The sequence below is a fragment of the Suncus etruscus genome, chromosome 9 (genome assembly GCF_024139225.1).
Source record: "Suncus etruscus isolate mSunEtr1 chromosome 9, mSunEtr1.pri.cur, whole genome shotgun sequence".
Lineage (NCBI taxonomy): Eukaryota > Metazoa > Chordata > Mammalia > Eulipotyphla > Soricidae > Suncus > Suncus etruscus.
Window position 1 is genome coordinate 50,018,424 of NC_064856.1, and position 13,717 is coordinate 50,032,140.

At 43.5% G+C, this 13,717-nt stretch overlaps 1 protein-coding gene across 1 annotated transcript in view; it reads right to left on the reverse strand.

Moving 5' to 3' along the window:
* Nucleotides 1–1,352: 1,352 nt before the first annotated feature.
* Nucleotides 1,353–13,717, reverse strand: part of PAAF1 (proteasomal ATPase associated factor 1) — a 36,629-nt gene continuing 24,264 nt past the window's right edge. The window contains exons 9-12 of the mRNA XM_049780311.1: nt 12,544–12,659; nt 9,433–9,515; nt 6,830–6,912; nt 1,353–1,706 (exon numbers count right to left, since the gene is read on the reverse strand). Of these exons, the coding sequence (XP_049636268.1) occupies nt 1,629–1,706; nt 6,830–6,912; nt 9,433–9,515; nt 12,544–12,659 (360 nt within the window). The 3' untranslated portion in view covers nt 1,353–1,628. The remainder of the gene's footprint in view (nt 1,707–6,829; nt 6,913–9,432; nt 9,516–12,543; nt 12,660–13,717) is intronic.

Sequence of the window (13,717 nt, forward strand, 5' to 3'; positions counted from 1 at the left end):
CAGCACTCCCTAGGCTAGGGAGAAGGGCTCCGGTATGGGGCCTCCCCAAACCCCATACCTGGCAAGAGTTGGTCTCCAGAATCAAGGAAACTGGAAGCCAGATGTCTGCCCGCCCTGCCAGGAGCGATTTCTGAGCATAGAGCCAGGAGTAACCCCTGAGCACTGCCGAGTGTGATCCAAAAACCAAAAAAAAAAAAAAAAAAAAAGAAAGAAGGAAGGAAGGAAGGAAGGAAGGAAGGAAGGAAGGAAGGAAGGAAGGAAGGAAGGAAGGAAGGAAGGAAGGAAGGAAGGAAGGAAGGAAGGAAGGAAGGAAGGAAGGAAGGAAGGAAGGAAGGAAGGAAGGAAGGAAGGAAGGAAGAAGCTTCTCAGTGTAAGGAAAGCTGGGGCAACTATTTACTTTCCCTATAGGAGAATCTTTACCAGATTTCTGCTTATAGGATATGTAATGCCTTTGTCAAGCTGTCCTCCCTAAGGCCAGGCCAACACAAAATTCCTGAGAATAGTTAATGAACTTCACTGGCTTTTTTTAAGTAAAACTGTTCTTGGGCCTGAGCAATAGTACAGCGGGTTAATGTTGCTTGTCATGTACACAGTCAACCCAAATTTGATCCTTGACGTCCCATATGGTCTCCTGAACACTGCCAGGAGTGATTTCTGAGGCAGACCCAGGAGAAATTCCCAAACGCCCCTGGGTATGGCCTGAAAACAACAACAACAAAACAAAAAAACCCCAAAAAATTAAATGTACAAATTCACCAATAAGAGAACTATCAGCCACTTCAGCTTTCATTATTTAGGATGCTGTCAACAAAAATCGAGTGACAAGGAACCACCACCACACTACTGGGAATAGGGGAGAAATTAACACCTAACTCCTGGATGTCAAAATATAGTTATTTTGGGAGACAAAGGAAGACTATTCCAAGGCCAAGAGTGATGTGAGGGGAGCAAGGCCGGGGTAGAAATATATCAAATGACCATACAATGAGACCCATAAATCCTGAGTGCTGTCCCTCACCTGGAACCTGAGACTCAGTTCAGTAGGGATCATCAGACAGTATCCCATGAGGGCCAATGCCCCCACCAGTGCCCTCTTGCTGCCCTGGAAATGTGGTAGCAGTACAAGGGTCATTAAAAAAAAACAAAAAACAATAAACTGTACAGGTGCCAGAGAGATAGCACAGTGGAAGGGTGTTGTCTTGCATGAAGCCAAACCAGAACAGATGGTGGTTTGAATCCTAGTATTCCAGATAGTCCCCAGAGCCTGCCAGGAATGATTTCTGAGTGCAGAGGCAGAAGTAACCCCTGAGCACTGCCAGGTGTGACACTCCCCTCCAAAAAAAAATTCAGACTCCTCCAAAATATTCTCTTTATTTCTTTTGGAAAATGAGCTTTCATAAACATTGAACACAATTAGTGTGTCTTGTCATGGAATGATTGTTTCATACAGAATACAGCATTTGCTTTCTTTAACTTCTGAAAAAGGCCCATGACATTAATGGGCTTTTGTCCTGGAAAGAACAGATGATATTCCTGCTCCTATTTAGTCAAAAAGACTAAAATAAAATAAAAATATTAAATATTAAATAAAAATATTAACTGGGATTCTTCCCTCCACCCCCGAAGGATTAGAGGTCAGAAAATTGATAGCGTCGGACAAGACCATCTCGGCAGCAAGTGTAGATCTGCTTCTCCCATGTGGCTACCTGAAACAGAAAAATTCACAGCTCAAAGGAAGTTTATAATTATTTCATATAAAAGATATAGAGTGTCCAGAAAGATAGTAAAGGGGTTAAGACACTTGTATGCAAATGGCCCAAACTGGTTAGATTCCCAATACTGTAAATTTCCCATGCACTGGTTGGGAATACCACTCTCTGATACTCAAACCCCCCCAAAAATGAGGCTTTTTAATGGCCCTCATTAGTCCAATGGAGTTGAGAAACTTTATTGTCTCCTATGGTACAAAAAGAATGACATCCACAGTGTCTTTTGAAAAGGCTGGCATGACTTAGCACTCAAACTAACTGGCCAAGCAGAGACAAACCTATCATGTCTGGTGTGGTTTCATGCGGAAGATCTGAATTTGGGAGGATGGTTGGGTATTCTTGAACCTCAGGAAGTTTTATTTTGGGGGGGCCATACCCATTTGACACTCAGGGGTTACTCCTGGCTATGCGCTCAGAGATCACCCCTGGCTTGGGGGGGATCATATGGAACACTGGGGGATCGAACCGCGGTCCGTCCTAGGTAAGTGCTTGCAAGGCAGATGCCTTACCTCTAGCGCCACCCCTCCAGCCCGAACCTCAGGAAGTTTTTTTTTGTTTTGTTTTGTTTTGTTTTTTGGTTTCTGGGTCACACCCGGTGGTGCTCAGGGGTTACTCCTGGCTGTCTGCTCAGAAATAGCTCCTGGCAGGCACGGGGGACCATATGGGACACCGGGATTCGAACCAACCACCTTAGGTTCTGGATCGACTGCTTGCAAGGCAAACACCGCTGTGCTACCTCTCCGGGCCCAGTCAGGAAGTTTTTTTTGTTTTTTTTTGTTTTTGTTTTTGTTTTTGGGTCACACCCAGCGGTGCTCAGGGGTTACTCCTGACTGTCTGCTCAGAAATAGCTCCTGGCAGGCACGGGGGACCATATGGGACACCGGGATTCGAACCAACCACCTTTGGTCCTGGATCGGCTGCTTGCAAGGCAAACGCCGCTCTGCTATCTCTCCAGGCCCCAGTCAGGAAGTTTTAATGCAAAGAATTTCTCTGGGGTCAGAGCGATAGCATAGTGGTAGGGTGTTTGTTTTGCACAGTCAATCCAGGATAAAGAGTGGTTCGAGTCCCGGCATCCCATATGATCCCCCATGCCTGCCAGGAGCAATTTCTTTTTTTTTTTTTTTTTTTTTGGTTTTTGGGTCATACCCGGCAGCACTCAGGGGTTACTCCTGCTGGCTCTACACTCAGAAATTGCTCCTGGAAGGCTCAGGAGACCATATGGGAGGCCGGGATTCAAACCACTGACCTTCTGCATGCAAGGCAAATGCCTTACCTCCATGCTATCTCTCTGGCCATAGGAGCATTTTTTGTTTTTGTTTTTGGGTCACACCCAGTGACGCTCAGGGGTTAGTCCTGGTTATGTGCTCAGAAATCACTCCTGGCTTGGGGGGACAATATGGGATGCCGAGGGATTGAAACACGGTCTATCTTAGGTTAGCACGTACAAGGCAGACGCCCTATTGCTTGCGCCATCGCTCTGACCCCAAGGAGTGATTTCTGAGTGCAGAGCCAGGAGCAACCCCTGAGAGCTGCTGGGTGTGGCCCAAAACTCACACCCCCCAAAAAAAGTAAACATTATCTTTCAAATAATTGACTGATTTGAGGTACTGGGGATTGAATTAAGACCTCCAAATGCAAAACATACCTCAGCTGCACCCCAAAATGCATCCCCAAATGATCCCAAAATGTTCTTTTCTACTTTTGCTTTTGCAGCACTCAGGGCTGCACTAACTCTGCTCTGGGGATTGTGCAGTGCCAAGGATCAAATCAGGGTCTTCTACATATTCTAGTCTGTTGAATCATCTCTCCAGTTCCCTACAAAGTTCTATATAATAAAAGATATAAAGTTTGTATATATTTTATAGAACTTTAACATCTGTATAATATTGCTTAAAGTTTATCATTTTCTGAAGGCATTTGGCCATAATGCCTGTGCTCAGCAATCATTTCTGGCTGGAGTTCAAACCTAAGGAGACTATGTACCAGGTTCTACTATCTCCCTGGTCTCAGTTTCACCATTTAAAAATTCATTTTGTTTTTTATTTGTTTTTGTTTTGTTTTTGTGTGACATTGGCAATGCTCAGGGCTTATTCCTGGATCAGCACTCAGGAGTCACTCCTGCTGAACTTGGTGGACCAATATGAGGTGCTGGGGATTGAACATGGGTTGGCTGCATGCAAGGCATGTGGCTTATCTGATGTACTAATTATTCTAGCTCCATAATTAATTTTTTGTTTTGTTTTTCAGGCCACACCCATTTGATGCTCAGGGGTTACTCCTGGCTAAGCACTCAGAAATTGCCCCTGGCTTGGGGGGACCATATGGGATGCCGGGGGATTGAACCGCAGTCCTTCTTTGGCTAGCGCTTGCAAGGCAGACACCTTACCTCTAGCGCCACCTCACCAGCCCCTACATAATTAATTTAACTTTTAATATAGCCTTTTTGTTATTTTTGGTTTTGGGGCCACACCTGTTTGATGCTCAGGGGTTACTCCTGGCTATGCGCTCAGAAATCGCCCCTGGCTTGGGGGGACCATATGGAATGCCAGGGGATCGAACAGCGGTTCACCCTACGCTAGTGCTTGCAAGGCAGACACCTTACCTCTAGCACCACCTTCCCGGCCCCTAATATAGCCTTTTAATTTAAAAAAAATATAGGAATAGGGCCCGGAGAGATAGCACAGTGGCGTTTGCCTGGCAAGCAGCCGATCCAGGACCACAGGTGGTTGGTTCGAATCCCGGTGTCCCATATGGTCCCCCGTGCCTGCCAGGAGCTATTTCTGAGCAGACAGCCAGGAGTAACCCCTGAGCACCACTGGGTGTGCCCCCCCCCCCCCAAAATATAGGAATAATAATCTAAGGGCCAGAGCAATAGTACAAGTGGGTTGGGAGTAGTTTGCCTTGCATGCAACTGAGCTGGATTCCATCCCAAGCACCCCATATTGGTACTCGGAACCTGCCAGAAGTAATTCCTAAGTGCAGTGTCAGGAGTAAGCCCTAGACACTGCCGGGCACCATAAGAACAAAAAAATCTACATGGCCTCAAGAAATGGTAACAGGGGCCAGAGAGGTGGCGCTATAGGTAAGGTGTCTGCCCTGCAAGCGCTAGCATAGGACGGACCACGGTTTGATCCCCTAGCGTCCCACATGGTTCCCCCAAGCCAGGAGCGATTTCTGAGCTCATAGCCAGGAGTAACCCCTAAGCATCAAACGGGTGTGGCCCCCCCCAAAAACACAAAACAAAACAAAAAAAAGAAATGGTAACAATGATTAATGAAAGAATATATGTAAATCATTTGCTATAATATCTAAAAAATAAATATCTTTCTGCTGTAATCAAATGTATTAGTTAAACTTTAATTACAAAATAATAGTTAATATTTGGGGTCGGAGAGTTAGCACAGTGGTTAGTCATTTGCCTTGCAAGTAGCCGATCCAGAACGAATGGTGGTTCAAATCCAGGCAACCCATATGGTCGCTTGAGCCTTCCAGGAGCTATTTCTGAGTGCAGAGCCAGGAGTAAACCCTGAGCGCCACTGGGTGTGACTTAAAAACAAACAAACAAAACATCAAAACAATAGTTAATATTTATAGAGTATTTTAAATTTATAAAGAGCTTTTGGGCCGGAGAGATAGCATGGAGGTAAGGCGTTTGCCTTTCATGCAGGAGGTCATCGGTTTGAATCCCGGCGCCCCATATGGTCCCCCGTGCCTGCCAGGAGCAATTTCTGAGCCTGGAGCCAGGAATAACCTCTGAGCACTGCCGGGTGTGACCCAAAAAAAACCACAAAAAAAAAAAAAAATTTATAAAGAGCTTTCATATGCTTTTTTTTTTTTTTTTTTGGTTTTTGGGTCACACCCAGCAGTGCTCAGGGGTTACTCCTGGCTCTATGCTCAGAAATCGCTCCTGGCAGGCTTGGGGGACCATATGTAATGCCAGGATTTGAACCACCATCCTTCTGTATGCAAGGCAAATACCTTACCTCCATGCTATCTCTCCGGCCCTAATTATTAGGATATGTTTTTTATTTTGTTTTGTTTTGGGACTACACTTGGTGGCGCTCAAGCATTACTCCTAGCTCTGTGTTTAGAAATTATTCCAAAAAAAAACAAACCCAAAAAGCCGGTGAGGTGGCACTAGAGGTACGGTGTCTGCCTTGAAAGCGCTAGTCAAGGAAGGACTGTGGTTCGATCCCCGGGCGTCCCATATGGTCCCCCCAAGCCAGGGACAATTTCTGAGCGCTTAGCCAGGAGTAAGCCCTGAGCATCAAATGGGTGTGGCGCCAAACCCCCCCCCCAAAAAAAGAAATCATTCCTGGCCATTTCAGGAGACCATATGGGATGCCGGGGAATTGAACCGTGGTCAGTCCTAGGTTAGCCTGTGCAAGGCAAACACCCTACTGCTTGCGCCATGACTCTGGCCCCTCATATGCATTTTTTTTTGGGGGGGGCTGCACCTGGTGATGCTCAGTGGTTACTCTTGGCTATGTGCTCACAGAAATCGCTCCTGGCTTGGGGGGACGATATGGGATACAAGGACCGAACCAAGGTCTGTCCTGGATTTGCCACATGCAAGGCAAACGCCCTACTGCTGTGCTATCACTCTGGCCCCAAATATTAACTGTTACTATATTAACTATTATCTCTATTTCACAGATGGACTGACAGAATGGAAGGATGAAATGATTCTTCACTTTTCTAAAACCAGTGATAAAATCACTTGGACTCCAAATTCTTTTTTTTTTTTTTTGGTTTTTGGGTCACACCCGGCAGTGCTCAGGGGTCACTCCTCGCTGTCTGCTCAGAAATAGCTCCTGGCAGGCATGGGGGACCATATGGGACACCGGGATTCGAACCAACCACCTTTGGTCCTGGATCGGCTGCTTGCAAGGCAAACACCGCTGTGCTATCTCTCTGGGCCCGGACTCCAAATTCTGATTTCTCACATTGCACCCAAAGTCTGTTATCACCCCCAATGAAAAAGTATTCAGGCCAGCCTCCTCAAAGCCCTGGATCCTGGCTTAAAGTCAACCTGTCATGTTCTTTTCTCAGTCCTGTACCTTATATACAGGGTCACAGTCAGCCCCAGTGAGCTCAATGACATAGTCAAGGTCCTGCTGGACAATAAAACAGCTTCCATCACCTAAAAGGAAGAAAGTATGTTTTGATAAGTGAGAATTGTACACAAAGAAGTTAAAAAACATTAGGTATTTTGATATATGTCTATATATCACAAGCCTGCTTTAAGAGCTGGAGAGATAGTATAAAAAGGTGCTTGCCTTGCATGAAGCTAACCTGGGTTTAATCTCCCGCATTCTACATAGCCCCCTATCTCCTGCTAGGAGTGATCCCTGAGCATAGAGCAGGAGCAAACACTGAGGACTGCCACATATGGCCCAATAATCATGAGAAAAAAAGATCTAGAACCACAGAGATTGTTCAAAGAGCTGGAGCATATGCTTTGCAAGCAGTAACCCTGGGTTTGATCCTTGGCACCATAGTTATCCAAACACTACTGGTAGTTCCCTAAGCACCAAGCATAGTCCCTAAACATCGCAAACTATGGTCCCATACCAACAAAAATACACAAAAATAAAAAACCCATCCTGGGGTCAGAAATAGCACAGCAGGTAGGGCACTTGCCTTGTACGCAGCTGACCTACGTTCTTTTGATCCCTGCCAGGAGTGATTCCTGAATGCAGAATTCCTGAATCCTGGAGTGACTAGCCCCTGACCACTGCCAGTTGAGACCATAAAAACAAAAACAACAACAAAAACCATCCTAAGACTAAGAACGACAAAGAATTCTCATTATGTTGGTAAAATAAGACCTATATTGGTTGCCAAGAATTCAGAGCTGGAGAGAACTTGCAAGCTCTGTGGCAAGAAAGGTCATCTTTGATTAGAAATACCTGCTGTGAGCACAGAGCAAACAACTGTACGCTTATGTAACTATTTGCAAACCTCTTGTAGGTAATGATTTTTAACAAGGAATGTGACTATATAAATATTTTAAAAAATTATGTTAAGGGACTGAAGTGGATAGTACAGTGCAAAGGGTGTTTGCCGTGCACCCTGCTGACCCAGGTTTTATAACCAGCACCCTACAGGGTGATCCCAGCCCACCAGTAATAATCCCCGAGGGCAGAGCCAGAAATAAGTACAGCTGGGGTGAGACCTCCCTCCCCAAATCTGGTGTCACTTTATCATTTATTTCAGCAATGAAAGTGATATCTTCTACTGGGTTTCTCCCCTCTCTTCTCATATTGATTATTATAGCTCTTCTCTTGTTTATCCTGGCCCTAACCTCTATTGTACTTGAATATTATTATGAATCTATTTTTTAATATCCTAAAAATAAGTGTGATCATTTTATATCTATTCTATCCCTATGACTCATTTCACTCAGCATAATATTCCACATGTCCATTATGTATAAGCAAATTAATTTTTTTCTAACAACTGTAGAGTATTCTATTGTGTAGATGTATCATGGTTTCTTTATCCACTATCTGTTCTCAGGGTACTCGGTTGTTTCCAAATTCTGACTATTGTGAATAGTGCTGCAATGAACACACGAGTGCAGGTGCCTTTTCTGCATTGTGTTTTTGGATCCCTAGGAAGCAATATTATTGGGTCATATGGGAGCTCAATTTCTAGTTTTTTGAGGATTGTCCATATTGTTTTCCAAAAAAAGGCTGAACCAGTCTTCATTCCCACCAATCTCTGTAGTTTGAGGTGATACTGCATTGTAGTTTGAGTTGCATCTCCCTGATGATTAATGATGTGAAGATTTTTTTCATGTATCTTTTGGCCATCTGTGTTTTTTCTTTGAGGTAGTGTCTGTTCATTCTTCTCATTTTTTGATGGTGTTAGGCTTTTTTTCCTCTTGTAAAGCTCTACCAGCCCCTTATATATCTTAGATATTAACCCCTTATGGTTATTGGGAGAATAATTGAATAATTTCTTCTCTTTTGTGGGTGGTGTTTGTATCCTGGTCCTCGTTTCCTTTGAGGTTCAGAAGCTTTTTTTTTGTTGTTTTTTGTTTTTTGGGCCACACCCAGCGGCGCTCAGGAGATACTCCTGGCTGTCTGCTCAGAAATAGCTCCTGGCAGGCACGGGGACTATATGGGACGCCAGGATTCGAACCAACCACCTTAGGTCCTGGATCAGCTGCTTGCAAGGCAAATGCCGCTGTGCTATCTCTCCAGCCCCAGAAGCTTTTTAATTTAATGTAGTCCCAATTCTTTATCTTTGCTTCTATTTGTTTGGTCAGTGGTGTTTCTACCTTTTCAACCTTGAAGAGGCCTTTTGCTTCAATGTCATGGACAGTTATGCCTGTTTTCTTCTATAGGCCTATGGTTTCATTCCTTCAAGGAAAACGTTTTAACAGATACAATACTGAGTCTTCAATGTTATGTAATAAGGGCCACTCCATTTTCTTGAATGCTTACTGACCACCTACATAATGGACACTGGGTTAACTGCTAGAAGAACAGAATGAAACAGGCCACTATTCAAGAAACTTGACAGGTAAGACACATAAGTTAATTACAATTTAGAGTAATTACAATATGCTAAAGAATGGCGAAGAACCACACTCCTAGCTCAACCACAAACCAGGCACTTAAAACCATCTCTATCACTTGGGACTTGGACCCACCTTGGCTAGCAATGAATCCATCTTTGAAACTCAGCAGGGACAGAACTGGTGCTCCTGATCTGTGGATGACTTGTACTGGAACTCTAGGATTCAAAGTGAAGGCTCAATTTTACTTTTTTCTTCAAAAGCAGTGCTAGATTTTATTCAACATATAATATTTACAACATAAAAATAGCTATAACAAATGTGGACAGAACCCAACACTTAAATGTGGCAAGATCCTTAACTGGGAAAACAAGAGAATCTATTCAAAATAGCTTTGGAGTAAGTCAAATCATCTCTCTAAACATACCATTGAATTGAATAAACTAAACCAGGTCATCACCAAGATCTCTACTTTTTAGGGGAGGCTTGACAAGGATTTAAGATATCAATTTAAAATGTGTTAATCTTTTCTTTTTTAGGGAGGAGGAGCTTGAGCTGTGCTCAAGCTTATTTCTAGCTTTGCACCAAGGCATCACTTCTGACAGAACTCAGAGGATAATATGTGGCATCATGGTGGCTATGAATAAGGCAGGTGCCCTCCCTGCTAGACTATCTCTTCAGCTAGTGTTATTTAACTTATAAATGTAGATAGATTTACATATATAATTATATGACTAACTGGAAATTATTAAAACTGTAAAATGAAGGAGAAAATAGGTAAAATTTTCATATGTAAGGATGACATAATAGATTTAGTTCCTATCTCGAGTCATAAACAAGCATGAAATTAACTTAGATTATGATAGAAAAGGGACAAGCTGGTTCCTCCTCAGCTATAATTTTGTTTTGTTTTGTTTAGGGGCCAAACCCTTCAGCTGTAATTTCTTCACTGCTCTTGGAATTAAGTTCAAAGCCCTTAGATTGGTAGCTCAAGGGCTGGAACAATTGTATAACATTTGGGTAGGGCATTTGCCTTGCATATAGTCAACACCAGTTCGATCTCCAGCATCCCATATAGTCCCCTAAGCACCACCAGGAGTAACCCAAGCATCACTGGGTGAAAGCCAAAAACAAGAATCAAAAAAACTAACAACATTGGGGCCAGCGAGGTGCCGCTAGAGGTAAGGTGTCTGCCTTGCAAGCGCCAGCCAAGAAAGGACCACGGTTCAATCCCCTGGCGTCCCATATGGTCTCCCCAAGCCAGGGGCAATTTCTGAGCACTTAGCCAGGAATAACCCCTGAGCATCAAACGGGTGTGGCCCGAAAAAACGAAAAAAAAAAAACAAAACAAAACAAAAAAAAAAACTAACAACAAAAAAAGTCAGACCTTCTTAAGCAAGCTGATATATTGCCTGCCCTATATATAAGGTATACACTTGTGATATTTAACTATTCTAAGATCCCTGAAAAGGGCCATATTTTCATATGCCTTCAAGTCTCTGTAGATGCTATACTTCTAATGCTGATGCTGGGTCCCCCCTCCTTTATCTTAACTTCTTACTGGATAAAACCCAGTTACACTTGTGCATCCTCAGAGATGTATCTTGCCTTCCTCACTTTCTTTTTTTTGTTTGTTTTTTGTTTTGTTTTGTTTTGTTTTTGGGTCACACCGGCAGCGCTCAGGGATTACTCCTGGTTCTATGCTCAGAAATCGCTCCTGGCAGGCTGAGGTGGACCATATGGGATGCCGGGATTCGAACCACCGACCTTCTGCATGCAAGGCAAATACCTTACCTCCATGCTATCTCTCTGGCCCCTTCCTCACTCTCTTTAGGCTTCTCAATTTCAGGCTAACAGCTGTTAGACCACTGATCAGACAACCTCTGGCCTTGTTTATCTTTACAGTTAGAATCCAAGTGCCTCAGAGCAGGAGGATCAGTATCTTTGACTCCTATTTTGAGTGCTGTGCACAAATTAAGGCACAGAGAAGTCAGCCAATGAATATCAGTTATATCAGGATGAAAGGAGGAGAAAGAGAAACAAAAATATTTTCAATCTTAGGAGAAAAACATTGTGTAATTCTCTCTAGATAATTTTCCTTGGTTTGGTGTTTGGGCCACACCTGGTGCATAGGACTTATTCCTGGCTCTGAGCTCAAGTATTATTCATGGTGGGAATCAGATGGGAATCAGGGTGCTGGGCAACTGGGCAATCAAACATGGGTCAACTGAATGCAAGGCAAGTGCTTATCCATTGTACTATCTCTCCTGCCTCTCTCTGGATAGTATTAAGGTCAAGACAAAGTGCTTTGATAGGGTCTGATCAAATAAACAGAGTTGGATTACTTTTTTTTTTTTTTGGTTTTTGGGCCACACCCAGCGGCGCTCAGGAGATACTCCTGGCTGCCTGCTCAGAAATAGTTCCTGGCAGGCATGGGGGACCATATGGGACACCGGGATTTGAACCAACCACCTTTGGTCCTGGATCGGCTACTTGCAAGGCAAACACCGCTGTGCTATCTCTCTGGGCCCCAAAGTTGGATTACTTAACAATACTACAATGAAAATTATCCAGTTCCTTAAAATGAACAGTTCTGGAGCCCAAGCAATAGTACACCTTGGTGGGGCCGGGAAGGTGGCGCTAGAGGTAAGGTGTCTGCCTTACAAGCGTTAGCATAGGACGGACCGCGGTTCGGTCCCCCGGCGTCCCATATGGTCTCCCCAAGCCAGGGGCGATTTCTGAGCTCATAGCCAGGAGTAACCCCTGAGCGTCAAACGGGTGTGGCCCAAAAACCAAAAAAAAAAAAAAAAAAAAAAAAAAAAAAAAAAAAAAAAAATAGTACACCTTGGAGAGAGTCGACCTAGGTTTGATTTCCAGCATACCACATGGTCCCCTAAGCATTACCAGTAGGATTCCCTGAACATCACCAAATGTGCCCCCTCAAATTAATAGTTCTTTATAACCTTGAATGTGTGTGTTGCATACTAGGCAAGTGCTCACTGATGACCTACATTGTGGCCCCTATCATTATTATCATTAAACTTAATTTGCAAAAAGATCTTTATGATAGGACAATCATAAATGAATGAATCAAGACAATTCACACCAGAAAACCTTTACCAATGAAAACTAAATCCTTAATTCAGTAGCCTTCTATATGCTAGGCTAAATCAATGTTAAAGCCAATACAAATTTCCACAGCGTAGAAAATGTATTTTTGTACCCCGAAAATGAATAGTGACTAACCTTGTATTCCTCACATCCAACTGATAAATATTTCCATCATGGGTTCCAGCCAATAGCAAGAAGCCAGAGAGAAAAGTACAGCAGTTGAAGGCATCTGAGCCAATATAGAGAAAAATCTGGAACAAGTAAACAACAAAATGCTATTTAAGGTTGAATTTAATTCCAGGGATAAGCAGGCACCAAGAAAACATTATTTTCGCTAATTTTACAGATATTTTCTTCATTCCTTTCTTGCTCTTATTTTTTTTTTTCCTTTTTGTTTTTTGGGCTACACCTGGCAAAGCTCAAGGCTTACTCCTGGCTCTGTGCTCAGGGCTCATTCCTGGCAGGGTTGGGGACCACAAGGGAAATGAACCCAGGTTGGCTACATACAAGGCATGTCCTAGTGCTTCTGCCCTTCCTTCCTCTTCTAAGCACTCTTCATCTAAGCTTTGCCTTCACCAACAATCATTCCAGGGATCTGAGTATGCACACAGTTTATTTAATATCATACTCACAGGTAGTAGTTTTCAAACTATTAACTCTTTGAAGCAATAATTCACCTGCTCCTCAACACTAAAACCTTCTATTACCTCTACAATTCTCTACTTGAAAAACATCTGAAATTCACACATTGAAAGTTCGCTTCCTTGGGGCTGGAGAGATAGCATGGAGGTAAGGTGTTTGCCTTTCATGCAGAAGGTCATCAGTTCGAATCCCAGCATCCCATATGGTCCCCCGTGATTGCCAGGAGCAATTTCTGATCATGGAGCCAGGAGTATCCCCTGAGCACTGCCATAGCTGGCAATGCTTAGAGTTTACTCCTAGCTCTGCACACAGGAATTGCTCCTGGCTATGTTTCAGTGACCATATGGAATGCTAGGGATAGAACCCAGGTTGGCCACATACAAGGCAAGCGCCCTACCTGTTGTTCTATCACTATTGAAGAAAAATATTCAATTAACTATTCTATAAAAGATGCTCTCATCATTCTGTGATCACAATCCTGACCGCTTGGGTCCTTTATTCAACTTAAAGCTTCATGTTACTTTAGGAGCTGGAGTAATAGCACAGCAGTTAGGGCATTTGCCTTGCATATGGCCAAATTAGTTTAATCCCTAGCATCTCATATTGTCTTCCAAGCCTGCCAGGAGTAATTTCTGAGACCATAGCCAAGAGTAACCCCTTAAGCCCT